General features: G+C 35.0%; 1 protein-coding gene across 2 annotated transcripts; it reads left to right on the top strand.

The window, feature by feature from the left end:
- Positions 1-6,585: 6,585 nt before the first annotated feature.
- Positions 6,586-11,658, top strand: LOC125131225 (NKG2-A/NKG2-B type II integral membrane protein-like). 2 transcript variants are annotated; one of them, XM_047787549.1, is made up of 6 exons: positions 6,588-6,868; positions 7,261-7,341; positions 7,818-7,871; positions 8,411-8,562; positions 10,228-10,328; positions 10,636-11,655. In XM_047787549.1, the coding sequence occupies exons 1-6, from the start codon at positions 6,682-6,684 to the stop codon at positions 10,751-10,753; spliced, it is 693 nt and encodes a 230-aa protein (XP_047643505.1). In that variant the 5' UTR covers positions 6,588-6,681; the 3' UTR covers positions 10,754-11,655. The 2 variants fall into 2 exon arrangements, with proteins under 2 accessions (XP_047643506.1, XP_047643505.1); XM_047787550.1 differs by lacking the exon at positions 7,818-7,871 and having other exon boundaries at positions 6,586-6,868; positions 10,636-11,658.
- Positions 11,659-19,877: the final 8,219 nt, after the last annotated feature.

Raw genomic sequence — 19,877 nt, forward strand, 5'->3', positions numbered from 1 at the left:
AACCAGGATTCAAAACTAACATTTAATAAAGATATAAAATAAAACTGAATATTTTCATGATGACATACGTAGACAGAACAAAGCAGAACGACAGCAAGATTTATGTAAATTAACACAAATTTATTAGAAGGCTGGCAGAATGTATAAAATCATGAAATAATTTTCCAAAACCAAAGATCAGAGAAAAAAATGTTTTTTTTTTTTCCTTTGAGGACAACTAAATTTCTCCTAGGTGTTTTTTAAAATTCTATTTTAATTGAAGTATAGTTAATTTTCAATATTGTGTCAGCTTCCAGTGTACAGGAAAGTGATTCAGTTTCAGAATATGTAGATATTCTTTTCCAGATTATTTGCCATTATAGGTTATTACAAGGTATGGAATATAGTTCCCTGTGCTATACATAAGGAACTTTTTAAAATCAATTTTATTTTTACTTTAAATCAATTTTATTTTTATTTTTAAAACAGTGTGAATCTGTTAATCCCAAGCTCCTAATTTATCCCTCCCCAATTTCCCTTTTCATAACCAGAAGTTTATTTTCTATGTCTATCAGTCTATTTATGTTATGTAAATAAATTCATTTGTATCTTTTCTAGGTTCCACATATAAGCAACATCATATGATATTCATCTTTGGATTGCTTATAATAATTACTTATAATAATCTCTAGATCTGTCGATGTTGGTGCAAATGGTATTATTTCATTCCTTTTAATGGTGAGTAATATAATATTCCACTATATATCTATATATAAATGTAATCTATATATCTATATCTATATATCTTCTGTATCCATTTGTCTGCCAGTGGACATTTAGATTGCTTCCATGTTTTTGCTGTTGTAAATAGTGCTGCTGTAAGCCATGGGGTGCATGTATCATTTCAAATTTGAGTTTTTATCTTTTCCAGATATATACCTAGGAGTGAGATTGCTGGGATCATATGGTAACTCTATTTTTAGTTTTTTTAAGGAACTTCTATACTCTTTTCCAGAGTGGTTGCACCAATTTACACTCCCACTGACAGTGTAGGAGAGTTCTCTTCATACACTCTCCACCGCTTTGTATTTTTAAACACTTTAGTGATGTCAATTATGACAGGTGTGAGGTGATGCCTCAGGGTAGTTTTGATTTGCGATTCACTAATAATGAGTGCTCTAGCATCTTTTCATGCACCTATTGGCCATCTGTATTTTTCTTTAGAGAAATGCCTATTTAGATCTTCTGCCCATTTTTTCTATTGGGTTGTTTGTATTTTCAGTTATTGAGTTGTTATGAGCTGATGGTATATTTCAGAAATTAAGCCCTTGTGAGTCACTTCCTTTGCAAATACTTTATCCCATTTCGTAGGTTGTCTTTTTGCTTTGTTTATAGTTTCCTTTGTTGTGCAGGAGCTTATACGTTTGATTAGAGCCCATTTGTTTATTTTTGCTTTTATTTCTACTGCTTTGGAAGACTGACCCAAGTCAACATTGTTACGATTTATGTCAAAAATGTTTTGCCTATGTTTTCTTCTAGAAGTTTTATGGTGTTGTGTCTTATATTTAAGTGTTTAAGCCATTTCGAGTTTATTTTTGTGTGTGGTGTGAGGGAGTTTTCTAACTTCATTGATTTACCTGGGGCTGTCCAGCTTTCCCAATACCACTTGTTGAAAATATTGTCTTTTTTTCATTGTGTATTCTTGCCTCCTTTGTCAAGGATTAATTGACCAAAGGGATCAAGATGACAGAGGAGTAATACATGGCCATAAATACCCTCACCTTCTCCCACAAACACATAAAAAAACCCATCTACATGTAGAATGTTTGGCAGAACATCTACTGAAATCTGGCAGAATGCCTTCAACCTCTGGAAGGGCAAGAAACCCTCCACATAACTGGGTAGAACAAAATGAAAAAAAAAAAAAAAAAAAGAGCGAGCGGGGGGGGGGGGGGGGGGAGAGGGAGAGGAAAAGAAAGAAAGAAAAAAAGAAAACAGGGTGGGACCAGCACTCCCTGGGAGGGAGCTGTGAAAGAGGAAAGGAATCCAAACCCTGGGAGGCCATCTAACTGAGTGGGAGATCAGTCAGGATGGTGGGGGGACGTAAAAGCCTCGGAGAAAAGCACAACAGCTGGACTGAGGAGGGCAAAGCAGAGAGAGAGAGCCACACAGACCATCAGTACCGCCATCTGGGGCACCACAGCCTGAGATGCTCGGGTCGGGGCTGGTTGCTGGGACTCGGGCTTTGGAGGTCAGTTCCAGGGAGAGGTCTAGGGGTCTGTGGAGACAACCTAAGGGGCTACAGAGTGGTGTGCCATTGGATGGGGAGTGGAGTGCCAGGGAGCACAGGAGGAGGCCTGGGCCTGCAGGAGAAGCAAGGTGCCATTGTTGGAAAGGCAAGAGGAGGACCACCATAGGAATAGCTTTCTCTGAGCATATGCAGGCTCTTGTGTGGCAGGGTACCACTTGCACAGGCTAGGGGTGGCAGGGGCAAACCACAGCAGCCCTCTCAGACTCCAGAGGTGGGTGCAGCCCGCCACCACTAGGGGTCTATGAATAGGCACCACCTGTGGCTGCAGTCACCTCAGGGGTTGCCACAGAGGAGGGCACTGTGACTGAGTGCTCTCACTTCCCTGGGAATACACACATGCTGCTGCTGCTGCTGCTGCTGCTGCTGCTGCAGCCGCTGCTGCCAAAGGCTCTAGGAGCTACCTACACCTCCCTGAGGGTCACTGAAACTTCCCAGGTCCCTGCAACCAGGAGCAGACTGTGCCACCTCCCCACAGGTCCTCACCACTGTCAAGGGCCCAGCAACCAGGCACTGGATACAGGTCCTGCCCATTACATCCATCTCCTTGGAAGCATGCACAGGCTGTACACTGGTACACCACCTATCAAGGGGATAACAGCTTGCACACCCTGAGGAAAGAGACAGCAAGCATCCAAACTGAAAGCAAATATAGGTGTGTGTGTGTATGTGTGTGTGTGTATATATATATATTTGTGTGTGTGTATATATATATTTGTGTATATATATAATATTGATAAATATATTAAATTATATATAATATATAAATGCTTATATATAATATAATGCATATATGTGTGTGTGTGTACTTACATTTAGCAAATATATTAAACCCTCACAAGCTAGCCAGGGTCACTTTCACGTATACATGGCCCTCCAAGATTGCATTAGGTAGGTGTTTTGCCTAAACTCACAGAATAAGAAAAATATAAGCAAGATGTACAGGCTCAGGGAACCATTCCCTGTTAAAGAAGAGGAGAATTCCCCTGAAGGAGCAAACAATGAAATTGACCTCTGCAGCCTAACAGACACCGAGTTCAAAAAGGAGTGAAAATACTGAAGGAGTTAAGACCAGATAGGAACAGTAATTCAGATTACTTTAGAAAGGAACTAGGAACTATAAGGAGGAGCCAACAAAAATTAGAAAATTAATTTGTGGAGAACCAACCCGAGTTAAAGGCACTGAAGCACAGAATGAATAATGCAGAGGAAAGAATAAGTGACTTGGAAGATAGAATAATGGAAATCATTTAAACAGGACAGTGGACAGAAAGCCAAATGAAAAAAACATGAAAGCAATATAGGAGATTTATGGGATAATACAAAACAGACCATTCTACACATAACAAAGTTCCCAGAAAGAGAAGAAAAAGAAAGGGGGATTGAAAATATATTTGAAGAAATTATGGCTGAAAACTTTCCAACTCGAAAGGAAGCAGATATCAAGATACAGGAATCAGAGAGGGTCCCGACCAAGTTGAACCCAAACAGAGCCACACCAAGACATATTATAATAAAAATTCAAAAGTTAAAGATAAAATATTTTCTTTTTGGTAACCATAAGTTTGGTTTCAAAATCTTTGAGTCTGTTTCTATTTTGTGAATAATTACTTTTTTATCATTTTTATTTGAGCAACCTAGTTTTAAAAGTAAAACTTGAGGTATTGAAAGTTTGCATGGAGTTCCTGTCGTGGCGCAGCGGAAACGAATACGACTAGGAACCATGAGGTTGCAGGTCCCATTCCCTGGCCTTGCTCAGTGGGTTAAGAATCTGGCGGCTGCTGTGAGCTGTGGTGTAGGTCGCACACGTGGCTTGGATCTGGCGTTTCATAGGCAGATCCAATTAGACCCCTAGCCTGGGAACCTCAAAAAAAAAAAAAAAAAAAAAAGGAAAGTTTGCAGTATTTGTGATTGCAATGGAAAGATGTTAACGGCATAAGTGGTTGAACTTCTGTCTCTCTACATCTTGAAAACAATTTCTAAGAGGCCTTTGAAAGTGGAAAATCTAAATGACACACTTAAAGGTCCATTTGTCCTTTCAATTGGAGCCCCAAGTCTCCTATATTCTAGAGGTGTGTGATGAGATAAACTGACATTAAAATAGCCCAAGTGTGAGAGTTTCCTGTTCAAACCTTAAGTGACACATTGATGAGAAATCTGCTCTTTCCACTCTTGCCTCACTCTGAGCCCTCACAGGTCAGTGTGTGAAGGTCACAGACATTGTTTACTGTTGTCCTGAATTTATGTTCTTAAATTTTTCCTTTTATTACCCAGATAGAGCAGGCTTCTTTTATAAATGTAACCTGGCCTCCTAAAGGATGCACGACTTTCTGACCAGTAGAAGGTAGGTGTGCCTCCTCTCCTGTCTCTCTACTAGCCTACTTCACTTAAGTGGAAAATAGCAAATGTTAGGTATGATGCAATTGATGTACTATTAATATACAGCAAAACCAAAGTAGAACATTCATGTTTTTGTTTGAAAAATTGGGGTAAAAAGAAACCATAAAATATGAAAAATATTGGAAGATTTCTTAAAGTATTCAAATTACTTTCTTTAGGAAGTTAGTCAAGTCCATAACACATATGCATATTTCAGTTTGTAAATCAATACAACTTTAACTTAAACCCACAAACATCATTACAAGGAACAATTCTTTTGGAATTTTATAATAATAGGGTTTTTTTGTGTAATAATAAGTTAAGTTATATTTTGCTCAACATTTATAAATAGATTCTTGGAAAGGACTTCATGGCATAACAAAGACAATAGGTAATTCCTTATGCATATATTTAGACCGAAAAAAAGTAGCTTGATTTTTAATAAAAATCAAGGTAAGTTCACTTCTAAACTAATTTAAACTTAATTATAATTAATAATAAGATAATTTTTTTAAAAAATCAGATATTGCAAAAAAGAGGCACCAGAGTAGTTAAAGACACTTCCTTTTTTTTTTTTGTCTTTTTAGGGCTGCACCTTCGGCATATGGAGGTTCCCAGGCTAGGGGTCTAACTGGAGCTGCAGCTGCCAACCTACACCACAGCCACAGCAACACCAGATCCGAGCCACATCTGCATCCTACACCACAGCTCACAGCAACACGATCCTTAACCCACTGAGCAAAGCCAGGGATCAAACCAGAAACCTCATGGTTCCTAGTTGGGTTTGTTTCCACTGCGCCACCACAGGAACTCCGAGACTCTTTGACTTAATAAATTATTTTACAGGGTCTAACAGATATAAATCAGAAATAGTAACATGGAAATTGTGACTAACATAAGAATTAAAATTAATATTTATTGAAAACTTATAAGTGCCAGGTAGAGTGCTCAGCGTTACATGCAGTATATCTTACATATTTGTATTTTCACTTTAGATTAGTAAAATAGGTTACTAGATACTAAATAATTTTTTTAAAGATCACAGTTTTATAAGTTTCAAAGCCAGAATTAATTTCCAGATATTTCTGATTATTGAGCCTTTTGACTGAATTATTAAGACATATTACCTGGATTTCTTACAAGTAATTTTTTATAAGTATTACCATCACTTACACAACTAAAATGAGCCTTACTAACTTTGACATCTGTAGTCTCTTTCTGGAAGTTTGAACCCATAATGTTCTTCTGTAAATGACCTATGCTTGTTTATCATTTTATGGGTTCATATTTTAGCCATTAAATCAGTTATCAATTAATTTTGTAAAATAAGTATTTTTAAATCTTTTTTCTGTTGTTTTATTTTCATTATTGTTTAGCTTATGTATAAGTTTAGTGTGTCATGTAACATTTTCCAATATATGAAATATTTTTAAAATTTTTAATGTTTTCTCAGAAGTCCTCAACCATTCAAAAAAAAAACCTTTCGGTAACCTCTTTTAATAAATAAATATGTCACCAAATAATGTAATTTTAGCATAGAAAATTGCTGTAGATGACATTATTCTTTCCACATTCTTAGAGTACTCTCTTTAATCATTATTGGATTTCAAAATTATTATAATATAGGTGAGTCTCTTTTCTAATACATTTTAACTTTTAACACAAGCATTATGATAGTGTTAAAACATGTCTGTGGAATCTGACTTTAAATTAATGAAGTTATTAGTCATAAACTTTTTTTATTCCTCCATAATTTATTGCTTTTCATTGTTTCAGCTGATATCATATTGTCAAATGTAGAATATCTTTTTCAAAACATATTCTACCACGAGACATTTGTCTAAAGCTCTAAGGAGTTTAGAACCAGGCCTTAAGATTCTTCAGCTGCAAAATGAGCACTAATACATTTCACTCCGCCCATTTTACTCTACTAGGCATCTCAACATAACTCATGTCATTTTTTCCTAAGTACACTTATCTTAGAGCACAGTTCTTGACATCACTCGGCCACAAAGATGAATAACCAAGGAGTTACTTATGCAGAACTGAACGTAGCCAACAACTCTAAGAGGCGACAAATAAAACTTAAGGACACTAAAAGTTCCATTTCAATAACTGAGCAGGAAATAGTCTATGCAGAACTGAATCTTCAGAATGCTTCTAAGAATCTTCAAGGGAATGATAAGAACCACCACTGCCAAGGTAAAACATTTTAACAGTCATACGAGCGAACCATCCTAGGACATGCAGTTAGGGTGCAGAGATGTGGAGAAGAATAGGGGATAAGTTCACAAATTTTTCATTTTGAGGAACAGAGCTTAAAGTTGGATATGGTGTTCTAATGTGAATTCTGATTTTATTCTGGCATTGTTGTAATTTTTAGTCTGATCAACAATTCAGGAAGTGTTATATTTGCTGAAAATGCAGTGGAATATTCTGAGAGAAGGATTACAATGGTGGAAATGGGTTTGGGGTCCAAGTTCATGTATATGACTCCCTGTGCTTGTGAGTTCTCTTGTATGTCAACTTTCTAAGAAATTGCCTGCATATCTCCTTATAATGTTTCCTTTTCTCTCCTGAATCATGGTTTCCAGAGAAACTTGTTGCTGGGACCCTGGGAATCATCTGTCTTGGCTTGATGTTCGCTGTGGTAGCAATGATAGTTGTTACTCCTGGTAAGTAAATTCTTGAAAAATCGTAAGGGAACTTTTTAACGTCAATGCCTCTAAGCACCTCATAATATGGAATAGGCCTCTCATTAAAATGCATGCATTTAGACTAGTGTGAAATAGTTACCCTGAATTTGTCGAAAGTATACAATACAAAATAATTATAAAGAGTACATACATATATTCTGATTTCATAACTCAAACACCTGCCTTAGGAGATCGAGAGATCTTATTGAGAAATACAAATTAATTCTTGAGATTGGTTAAAACAAATACTGTAAGAGGTGGGGAAGTCTGTTCCTTGAGGCTTTTAAAATAGCTTTTCCACCTAATCTTCATGACTTTATTCATCTTTCTTGATAAAAATCAGTTATTCTAGATTATTCTAATCCTAAACAATAAACCAAATTTCAAACTAAGAAACTAAAGTCATTTTGATATATGTAGAGCAATATTAATCTCTATAATGATTACTTCTGTAGCTACCGTAATACCAGAGCAGAATGACTCCTCTCCAATCACAAGGCTCCAGAAAGGTACATAATGATTTTCAAAATTCTGATACAAATACAGTTTGTATTTTGTTTCTATCTTAGGCTTGAGAAAATAAGACTTGATTTGGGGGGAGAAAATAAATTATAAGACTCAGGCAATAAATATTCACATGTAATGATTAGAGGAGTGTGTTTCTCCCTGTGCAACAATGTGATCACCATACCCATTGTTGCCAATTGGCTCAAATTTCCTCCTGCTCTAATATGATAAGAGACAAATAACTTTGCTATTCTAAAGGAGTGGTTTCATTTCTTGATTTTCAGGTAATGTAAAGAGAGAATTTTTTGTGTGCGTTTGCTTTATATGGAGATGTACATTGGGGAACGAGAGACTGACCCTTCTCCATGAATGTGCATGAGTGTGGTTTGTTTTATGTGCACCAGCCTTGAGGGTGCATAGAGATGTTATATATACATATATGTATATATATGTGTGTGTTTATACTTACATATATATGTAAGTTAATTTTAATTTTTTAAATTTAAATTGTTTTGGATAATATTTAATAATTTTTCTTCAGAATTTCATTGTGGTAATTGTCCAAAGGAATGGTTTACATATTCCAATAATTGCTATTATGCTACTACTGAAAAAAAAACATGGAATGAGAGTTTGATGGCCTGTGATTCACGGAATTCTACTCTACTTTATATAGATAATGAAGAAGAAATGGTGAGTTATTAAATGTTTCAAACATTTTATTAAAGGCTGGATTCAGTCAATATTACATTTGTAGAGTTCACGCATGCGTACATATTTGTAGTTCATTTATTTTAAGATCTGTTAGCATTCCATTAAACAATGGAATATGACCTTATGATATTTTATTTGCATTTTTATATCATTAATGCACAAATGATAATTTCCAGTTTTTGCTTTTCATGGAAAACCATACTGTTAACAAATGCTATTATTTTCTAAAATAAACTGTGCTATTTATTTTACCATATATCAAGGAAATTAAACATATCATGATTTTGCTTATTGACCACAAAGTGTATAGATCCAGGCAATTGCAAATCAGATCATGGAATCAAAGTTTCTACTTCCCTGAAGCCCCACTCCTCTACCTTCTCTCATCACTTCCCCTCACTCCTTTTTAACCAGGATCCTGACTTTTGATATTACGGTATCTCTTTGTTTTTGAACTTCATACACATGAAATGATACAGCATGTGTTTTTGTTCCTGTCTCTTATCACTCCCATGATATTTTTGCCTTTCCTCTACATCATTGTGTTTATGTGTAATTTATTCATTTTCACGGCTCATTATGTAAATATAACATTGTAAAATCAGTTCAATCCAGTATTTCTGGTTGAGGATGGATCTCAGGGATAAAGAGGCTTCCTGAGTCCAATATTTTTAGTTATAGGATCCCCTTTGCTGACCCACCTCCACCCTCCACTCCCCAATTCTGGTGTCTCTTAGTGGCAGGAGGGGGAGCACTTCCTCTGGCTGCTTACTGTTAGCAGGTGTCCTGCTGGACTACCTTGTTAGACTTGCCTGGTGTTGCCCTCAGGATTCCCTTCAGCACTGAAGAGGAATGGCTCACCTGTGCCACCTTCTAGGGACAGGTTGGGCATTGGGAAGCAGCAGGCCTGGGTCTCTTTGTTTTATAGGGTGGGAAATATAAGACGGCCCAATTGTTGTTCCCTAATCCCAGGGTCCCAAACCATTTCATCTTTCTCATTCCACCTTCTAGAGTTATTTACTTGTGTCTTTCATGAGTCCCTGTGTTTACAGTTGTACCAAGCAGGGCATAGCAGAGAGAAATGAGTCCCTGATCCTTTATCCATTAGATTCCACCAATACAGAAGCAGATCGTTTGGGGTTTATCTAGTCAAAGAATGGTGAGAGTCCAAAAAACCAAATCTTTGGCTTTCACATCACTTATTACCTTCAATTTCAATCCCTTAATATCCTTCTAAAATTCAAACTCTGAGAAACATAGTAGAGAAATCTATTGATAAAGTCACAGCATCCGGAGAAATGAATGTCACAGTATCTGAAGCTTATTTAAAGCTTTTCTAAGTTAGTTTTGTTAGCATGAATAACAAATTATATGAGTTAGAATTTTCCTTGTTAAGAAAAAACCAATATGACTTCGAATATAAATGTTCAAGGGTTAATTTTAAATCAAAAGTATAGATGCTGGCAAAAGTTTTTGGCAATATGGAAAGTGCTTTTCAAAATTTTAATGTCTTTAGAGTTAGAATACAACACTCTCATTTTATTCAGAAACCTAAGGATCCTATGAAAGAATACGCTACTAGCATTTAAAAAAATAATAAAATCTTTTATAATGATTAAGTGAAAATTGTTTATTTTGGGGTAGAAATTCCTGAAATCCCTATCAAGTGTGTCATGGGTTGCAGTCTCTCGTGAAAGCCGTGATCATACATGGATGTGGAGAAATGGTTCAACTTGCACACTAAAGTAAGTTTTAAAAGTAATACTATATAGAGGAGGACAAATACTAACAATAATTTTTAAGAATAATAATATTTGCTTTAGTTGAACTGTAGAAAAATGAAGAATGATGTTAAAGTTAATGAAATGTTGACATAAATATTAAAGAATGGACTACTCTGTTTTCCTAATAACCACCTCTCACTAAATTATATGAAGAGCATCACTACCCATTGTTAAAATATTCTTCTATTACAGTTATACAGAAAATGATTTTGTTTCTTGGATTGCCCCCACGTAGTATAACAGAATTGTACATTTTTATCCATTGCAGGATAACAGATACATCACCTGGTAAACGTAACTGTGCAATTCTATACTCAATGGGCATTAAAGCAGAAAACTGCGACTTTCCAAATGCATATAATTGCAAGCATAAACTTGAGAAATAAAGCATATGAATTTGGATTCTGTTGGGTAACATTGTCTTTCATGAAATGGCAATGATATTATGATTGCATATGTTTTAGACGAATTATGTTATTCATATATGAAATACGGAATATATGAAAGTTTTTTCAAAAACTATTGAAACATAATATATACCCCAAAGTACAGATATCATTACTTTTTGCTTGGCTTTTTTTGCTCAACAATATGTTTATGGCTTTCAACCTTTCTAAGAGATCACATATGGTGTAAGCCCATTTATATGAATATCAAGAATAGGTAATTCCCATAGAGGCAGAAAGTGGATTGGTGGTTACCAAGGACTGAGGAGAGACGGAGTTAGAAAATGACTGATAAGCACTACAAAGTTTCTTTGGGGGGTAATAAAAACTTCTAGAATTTGTTAGTGTTGATGGTTGTAAACTCTCTGAACATATTATAAAAAAATCACTGATTTATACGCTTTCAGTTGATACATGTTATGCTGTGTAAATTACACTCCAATAAAGCTGTTTAAAATTTAAAAAAAAAAACCTCCTGGAATTATGTTTGAGACTGCATTTAATGTTTAAGGTAATTTGTAAAGATATTTCATCTTTACAATATTGGCATTTCCAGTCAAAATCATGCTTTATCCTTCCCTGAATTAGGTTTTTCTATAATTTCTCCTGATTATATTTTGTATTTTGTATTATTCTATGTTAAAATCTTAAAGATACATGGGTATTTCACACTTAAGGCTTTTGTAAATGGTATCCTTAATATATTCTCCTGGATTTTTATATACACAACTATTGCATCTTTAAATAATCACACGTTATTTCTTCTTTCCAAGTGTAATTATTTTTTTTCTTGAGTTATTTTTATTGGTTTGGGTTTTACTTCCAATGTTGAATAGAAGGTACAGTAAAATTTCTATGTATATCCTTCCCTATCTTTGAGGAAAATATTTCAATATTTTATCCTCCAATATTAGTTTTGTCTTAAGGCTTTTTTCATCATATGTTTTCTCACATGAAAGCAATTCCATAATATTCTCATTTTTAAACAAATTTTACAACCAATTCATGTTATGTTTGTATTATTTTTCCATCCATGGAATGATAAATGTTTTCTCTGTATAATGATTATGAAATAAATTACATTTATCTAAGTTAAACCAATCTTGCATGTCTGAAACAAAAATTTCAGTGATTATCTGTATTGTCCTTTTTTAAAAAACTCAGTATATGTATTTTTTCTTCATTTATATTGACAAAGATTTGAGTTTTCATTTATGTTATGTACTTGACAGGTTTTGTGAAAGAGCACTGCTACATTTTTAAGTGTTATTATTCACTACCAATGCCGTCTGAACTTCTAGAGCTTCTTTGTAGGAAGGCTTATATAATGAACTCAAATTTCTTTACATATGCATTTGATTTACTCAGGTTTCTATTTATTGTGCTGTATTCTGGTAATTTGCATTTTAGAATTTTTAATATTTTATATAGATATTAAAATATATTCATAATTATGCTTTTTTATCAGTTTAATATCTGTAAAAACCATATCCCCATATTGACTAGAGATATAAAAGATTTATTTCTTTTCAAAAAATTTTTAATAGGCTTTTATCAATTTTATTAAATGTTTTCAATGAGAGTATATTTGGCTGTGTTGTTCCTCTCTCTTGTGATTTTGCTCTTTGTCTTGATTTTGTACTATTTGTTGTTACTCTTACTTCATTTGGTTTTAATTTCACCTAATTTTAGCTTTTCCACTTTTGGTTTCTTGTGTTGTATGCTTGGATTTTTTTTTTTTTTTTTTTTGTCTTTTTGCTATTTCGTGGGCCGCTCTCACGGCATATGGAGGTTCCCAGGCTAGGGGTCTAATCAGAGCTGTAGCTGCCAGCCTACGCCAGAGCCACAGCAACGCAGGATCCGAGCCGCATCTGCGACCTACACCACAGCTCATGGCAACGCCAGATTGTTAACCCACTGAGCAAGGGCAGGGATCGAACCCGCAACCTCATGGTTCCTAGTCGGATTCGTTAACCACTGCGCCACGACGGGAACTCCGTATGCTTGGATTTTTGCTTTGTTTTGTTTTGTTTGTAAGATACACATTCAAGTCAATCAAGACCTCACAAGACAGACTTTTGGTTTTATATTTTCTTTGTAATTCTCATATGACTTGTGAACATTCATTGTGATCATTTCTGTGTCCCATCCATTATTTAGACATTTACTATTGAATTTAAAAACCATATAAGGATTTTCAAATTTTTAGTTATTGTCTTCTACACACAGAAAAGAGGGTTCTATTTTGGTTAGAGAATTTTCTGTGAAGTTGGAAATTTTCTACATCACTGTTAAATGTGGCTGGTGTGAATGAGGAACCAATATTACAATTTTATTTATTTTTAACAAGTTAAAAATTAAATTTGAATACCCACATTTCAAGTCACCCCTTACCAAACTTGGCTATCAGCTACTACAGTGACTGCATTTATATTATTTACACTAATAATATGCTTGGAGATATGATTGATAGTCTATTTTTTTAAAAATCTCCATGTGAAAAAAATATTAGTAGTCTCTATTAGTACATAAATATATATGTGTGTTGGACATATATGTATTGATTAGTTGTCTGGTTTAAATCTTTCTTTAGCCTAAAGAGATAATTTCACTTGTTATTAACTTTGAAAAATAGCTATAAAAGCAATGGCAAAAGTAATATTAGTAAACATGATTTCTGAGACTACATAATTTTCTTTTTAGTGAATATTTTGCAGTTAGCTCATTTCGAACTGATTTACACAGCTAAGTCAATTGGTTAAGAAGCAAAAATATGTCAGATTATTATTTCTCTCTCCAATTTTATAATGGAAATAATCTCTTTGTTTCCATAAACACATTTCTTCATTTTATTAATTTGGAAAATAAAAACTTACTGCATGAAAATCAGTTTATAACTTTAAATAATTCAGTTTTTCTTTCAAAATAGGAAAATTTCTGTTAATCTTTTTTTTTTCTAATGAAAAAGCATGTTATTCACTAAATGAAAGTTGTTTGTGTTGGGTTTTCTTTTATGTTAATGAACTGCAAGCTTTTAAGACCTCATACTTTCATAACATAACTTTCTGACCTCAATTATACTTCTTAGCATACAGCAAGTGATGAATAACAGAATTACTCACAGGGCTTTTAAGGTTGCTCTCAAAAATGAGATTAAAAACAAAAATAACAATATTCTCTTTTTCAAATGGATGAATAATAATATGTTGTATATATTTACTTATACTATATTTTATTTATCTATGCATCTTTTTATAGACACATGTTGCTTCCATACCTTGGCTATTGTGAGTATATTGTAATGAATATGAGAGTATAGAAATCTCTTTGAGATCCTGTTTTCATTTAATGTGAATATAAATCCAGAAATAGGACTGGAGGATCCTCTGTACTGTTTTTCATAATTGTTATATAAATTTATATCTCCCCAACATTGCATAAAGAGTCCTTTTTTTTTTTGCAATAATCTGCAAATTGGTTCTTTTGATGATATCCCATAAGCTTTCTTTACTTTTTTAGTTGTTCTTTCTTTCTTCTCTTCTGACTGCATAATTTCAAAGGTCTTGTCCTTTATTTCACAAATTCTTTCTTTTGCTTGATCCATCCTGGTTTGATACTCTCCACTGTACTTTCATTTCACTTATTGCATTCTTCCATTTGCATTTGGCTCTTTTTATGACTTCTATTACTTTGTTAACCTAATTTTTTTTTCATATATTGTTTCCCTTACAGTGTTGAATTATCTTTCTTTTTTCTTGTAGCTCACTGAGCTTCTCTAAAACAGCTATTTTGAATTCTTTATTGGTTAAATCATAATAGATTTCCATGTCTTTGAGGTTGGTTGCTGGAAAATTACTGTGATCTTTTGGTGATGGCATTTTTCATGCCCTTTGAAGTTTTGTGTTGCTTTGCATTTGAAGTAGCTGTCACCGTCTCCTATCTTCTAACTGACATCAGGGGAGAATCACCTTCCATCAGAACTGCTAGTGATTCCGAGGCTTTCTAGGACTTTCTATGGAGGTACTTGCTCCACACTTTTGTGCTCCCTCTTGTGGTAGAATTTTTAAGCTGGTATACCTCATCGCAGTCTTTCCATACACCAGGCTGGGTGCTAAAAGCCTTTCTTTTGTTTTCAGAAATGTGATACTAAAGTTCTTGTTTGTGGTCTCTTGCTGGCCTTCAGATTCAGGCTCAGTTTCTGCGTATTCTCTCCGGCCATCTACCAGATCTCACTTTCTCTGCTGCAGTTGGGTGTGCCCACAGGGAGGTGGCCACAGGGTTTGGGTGTTTGTGGGTGAAGTGCACTTATTACTGAGAGTGACTCTGGGCCAATAGGGCAAATGCAAGTGGCTCATGTCTCTTGATGGAGACTGGCACAGTAAGATCTGCATCCCTTGATCTCTTTGAGAGTCCTATTTGTTTCTCTCTCAGCCTCTTGTCATTCTCTAGTTAGGTATATCATGATGCAGTACACTGGGTGAGACAAGTCAGAAATGAGCCTGTTTGGCAGTGCCCCATATAGCTTAGAAAGCTGCATGCTCACTCATACTCTTTTACGTTTCCTGATGAAAGAAATGATGTGCTTAAAATGTCCCTCTTGGCCCTAAGATGTGTACTTTGGAGGGAGGGTAATGTGGGTAAAGTCAGGTTGCTTCTCTTATCTTCTCTAATGCAGTCATCTCATAGTCTTTGGCTCCAACATTGTGCTGAAATTCTCTGGAAACCTAGACTTGCATAAGAATTATTTGGTCTGTGAGAGATTAGCTAAGACAGTGTCTTCCACTGATCACAGCAAAAGGGAACTGAAGCTTGTTCCCAGGCAGCTGCAGGGTCTGCAGCTGGGACTGAGTTCTGTACCACTCAATTTCAAATCATGTAAAGTGGCAAACACCAAAAATAGTCAAGACAATGTTGATGAAGGGCATGATGAATATATTTTGGGATTAGTCCAAGGAACTGAACCAAATTCTAGGAGAAAAATTGCCTAGAAATTTGAACAACTTATTGAACAATAAATATGATGGGGCAAGTAAGGAAAGAAGAGACCATTCAATAAAGGTGATGGAAAGAAAAATAATTTCCCTGTGGGATGTATGTATACGTGTGATTGGATGGATCACTTTACTGTACACCTGAAACTAACACATTATTGTAAATCAGTATACTGCAATATAAAATAAAAATCAAATGAAATTGAAAAAAATAATTTCCCTGTGGAAAAGTAATGAATATCAAAGGTCTAATTATGAAAGAAGTCCTCACAAGTTTAAGAGAAACTGTAATCAAAAACTGTTAAGTCCTTTTGGTTAAGGATACACTTTTCAATCAAATTTCCAGAAAGTCAAGTCATAAGTACAAATGCTGCTACAAAAGAATGAGTAAATAAATACCTTCATTTTCTGAACAATAATAGGTATCATTAAAATTGGAGAGATATCCCCCAGACTAGGACAAATTATATAATCAGTGAATGGTGTGCTGGGTCAGGGTCACAGCTGATCAAAGAGGTGATTGTTAAAATTTCAGGAATTTTGGGAGCAAATTTTTAAAACACAGTCTTTATTAAAATTCAATTATAAAAACAAAATGTAAATCACATTAACAATAAAAGTGATAAGTACTCAAAACATTATTTTGTAGTTAATTGCTAAACACTATACTTATGAAGTTATTCACATATACTACATCTGAGTTGTGTAAATACTATACGATGGTGTATCACTATAAATCTCTTCCCTTCCAATTCTCCATTCAGTGAGATTGTTCCTGGCGTTACATTGACTATCATCAGACTACTTACAAAGTCAAATTGAGGTCTACAAATGAGGTCTCCCTTACCACCAGAGAACGGGTTATTAAACATTTAATAATTTACACTGGATGCACTTTACAATAGATTTCTATCTAGAATATATAAGAGCTCATGTTAGGTCCCTAACAAGGCAACCATGTCAACATAAAATAGGAAAATATGTGAAGAGACAATTCACAAAGAAGTAGACCCAAATATCCCTGAATGATTTTATTATAAAAGTTAAATATAAAGAACAATCATGGAAAGGCAAACTAAAACCTCCTGAGGAGTTCCTGTCGCGGCACAGCAGAAACAAATCCAACTAGGAACCATGAGGTTGCGGGTTCTATCCCTGGCGTCACTCTATGGGTTAAGGATCCGGCGTTGTGGTGAACTGTGGTGTAGTCACAGACACGGCTCGGATCTGGCATTGCTGTGGCTCTGGCGTAGGCTGGCAGCTGTAGCTCCGATTAGACCCCTAGCCTGGGAACCTCCATATGGCGTCGGTGTGGTTCTAAAAAGACAAAAAAAAAAAAAGAAAAATAAAAAGCCATCCAGAGAAAATTTTGTATTCTCGAGGTTAAAAAAATTAAAAAGATTATAGATTCCAAATCATGGATATGGTATGGAAAAATGGAAGTGTATGTATTTCTGCTTGGGATGCAAATAATATCAAAGTTTTGGAGAGCAATTTGTCAATATTTGTAAAATTTTTAATATACTTATCCTAGCATCCCAAACTGATAAGTGCATACTCTAGAAGAAATGCTCCTATAAATGCAGTTAAGGAAAAATACTGAACAATATTCAAGACAGAATTTTGAGTGATAGTAAAAAGGGAGAAAAAAGGAAGAATCTAAATACCCTTAGAGAAGAAAATAGGTAAAAATACTGTGTACTATATTCACAGAATAGACTATATTTTATGAAGAAAATGAATAAAACAGCACAATATTGAGTATATCAATATGGAGGGATTAAAAAATATGAATTTGAGCCAATATAAATAATTCCAAAAATTCTCACTACGAATTGCTTATATCCATTTTAAAAATACAGGCAAGACATAGCCATATGTATTAAATATAAATATATAGTTAGTAGGGATTTTCTAAAGAGAAAAATGGGAATTAGAAATGAGCACATTAAAGATTTTACATCTAATTTCATAGTATATTTCCTAAGGTTTATAGTGAACACATTAGTATTTGTCATATTATTCCTTAAGTGAAAATTATATGAATGTGGCTATTTAGAAATTCTATAGAATATTTTTATAAACTTGGAGCAACAGAAAACTTTGTTAGCAACCAAGTAAACCCTCAAATCAATCAATTAAAGACTAGATACATTTATGTACATAACATATAATAATTACAGTTATGTCAGATATATAAAGGTAAAATACATAAAACTCAAAACAAGTGTTTGATGAGCATTTACTATTTACTATAAATTGTTTATGTACTAAAGATACATCAGTGAACAAGACAAACTTCCTATCCTTTCTTAGTTTAGATACTGGTGAGGAAGAAATATAGAAACCAAGTAAACGGGGTAGAATAAATGACACAATTTAAAATAATAAAACATATTCATAGTCTGCTTAGGAGAACAATTCTAGAAGTGTAGTGAGACATGTTTCTCTGAAAACTCCATCTTGTCCTTTACTTTATCCCATCTTCATTCTTTGCTTTATCCAATCTTCTTGCTTGATCATCCACCCATAGCCCCTTCTCACTTGATCTCATCTAAAAAGCACAATAAAGGCGGGTGTGGTTTCTTGAGGCAGGGCTCTTGGTCCCTGAGACCTTGAGTCCCCCGGTTCCCACCTTTACTGTCTCTGTGTCTTGTTTTATGTTCTTTTTTCCTTAAGTTCCACAGCATCCGTTCTTCAGCCCCATCCTGCTGAGCTGGTCCCGGCATAGAAGATAACATTTGACAAAATTTGAAGGAAATAATGAATCTGTTTTGGCAAATAAATTTATGTCTCTGGGAGTAGAAAAGCCAAAGTTCTTGAATTAGAAATAAACGGTGTTAGCAAGTAACAATAAAAAGAACAATGAGGCTGAAGAGACAAAGGAAATGAGCAATAGGTCAAGAGAGAGGAACAACTGATATTGACTAGTACTTGACCACTTCTGAGTATTTTAAAAAAAGTAAATAATGCACATACTTTAAAAGTATTTTTTTTACAAGGTTTGCATTCTTTTAACTGCATCACTCCAAATGTGAGTCGTTGCTTCAAAAGATACAAATACGCATGTCCTTAATAACTTAATAATTACAAAGAAATATTTTGCTTTCTGCCTTTTAATCACATTTGTGAGCTACCACTTGAATGTTATTTTAGTGTAATAGTGATTATACATGTTAACCTTGAGAAAACATAAGCTTTCAAATTTTCTTTTTTAACTAATAAAAAATTCTGTAAACCACAGAGTTTTTTGTTTTTTAGTTTTTTTTTTTGTCTTTTTGCCTTTTTCTGGGGCCGCTCCGGTGGCATATGGAGGTTCCCAGGCTAGGGGTCGAATTAGAGCTGTACCCGCCAGACTACACCATAGCCACAGCAACGTGGGGGATCCGAGCCTCGTCTGTGACCTACACCACAGCTCATGGCAATGCTGGATCCTTAACCCACTGAGCAAGGCCAGGGATCGAACCCGCAACCTCATGGTTCCTAGTTGTATTCGTTAACCACTGAGCCACGATGGGAACTCCACCACAGAGTATTTTTAAATAATATGTCTAAAATTAAAGATATTTAGAAAGTGAACAATTATGTCCCATACAGTCCATTTGTGTTTTGTTTTATTTATTTATTTATTTATTTTTGTCTTTTTGCTATTTCTTGGGCCGCCCCTGCTGCATGTGGAGGTTTCCCAGGCTAGGGGTCGAATCGGAGCCATAGCCACCGGCCTACGCCAGAGCCACAGCAACGCGGGATCCGAGCCGCATCTGCAACCTACACCACAGCTCAGGGCAACCCCGGATTGTTAACCCACTGAGCAAGGGCAGGGAACGAACCCGCAACCTCATGGTTCCTAGTCGGATTCGTTAACCACTGTGCCACGACGGGAACTCCCCATTTGTATTTTAAAATAGAAATACCTACTGGATTTACACCTTATTATATCCACATATTAGGACATCATCCCCTTCCCTAAGCTGCTTGACATAGTATCCTCTGTACTAATGGTATCATCGACAATTCATTCAGCAAAATCTAGAAACTATACATCTTATCTTTTCCCTCTCCCCACTCTTGTC

This window comes from Phacochoerus africanus, chromosome 7 (genome assembly GCF_016906955.1).
Source record: "Phacochoerus africanus isolate WHEZ1 chromosome 7, ROS_Pafr_v1, whole genome shotgun sequence".
Taxonomy (NCBI): Eukaryota; Metazoa; Chordata; class Mammalia; order Artiodactyla; family Suidae; genus Phacochoerus; species Phacochoerus africanus.

Bases quoted from the DNA above. Each gene is read 5' to 3' on its own strand.
- LOC125131225 (XM_047787549.1), top strand. From the start codon at position 6,682: ATGAATAACCAAGGAGTTACTTATGCAGAACTGAACGTAGCCAACAAC. The intron at 7,872-8,410 runs GTACATAATGAT...ATTTTTCTTCAG, and splicing joins AATCACAAGGCTCCAGAAAG to AATTTCATTGTGGTAATTGT. The intron at 10,329-10,635 runs GTAAGTTTTAAA...TATCCATTGCAG, and splicing joins GGTTCAACTTGCACACTAAA to GATAACAGATACATCACCTG.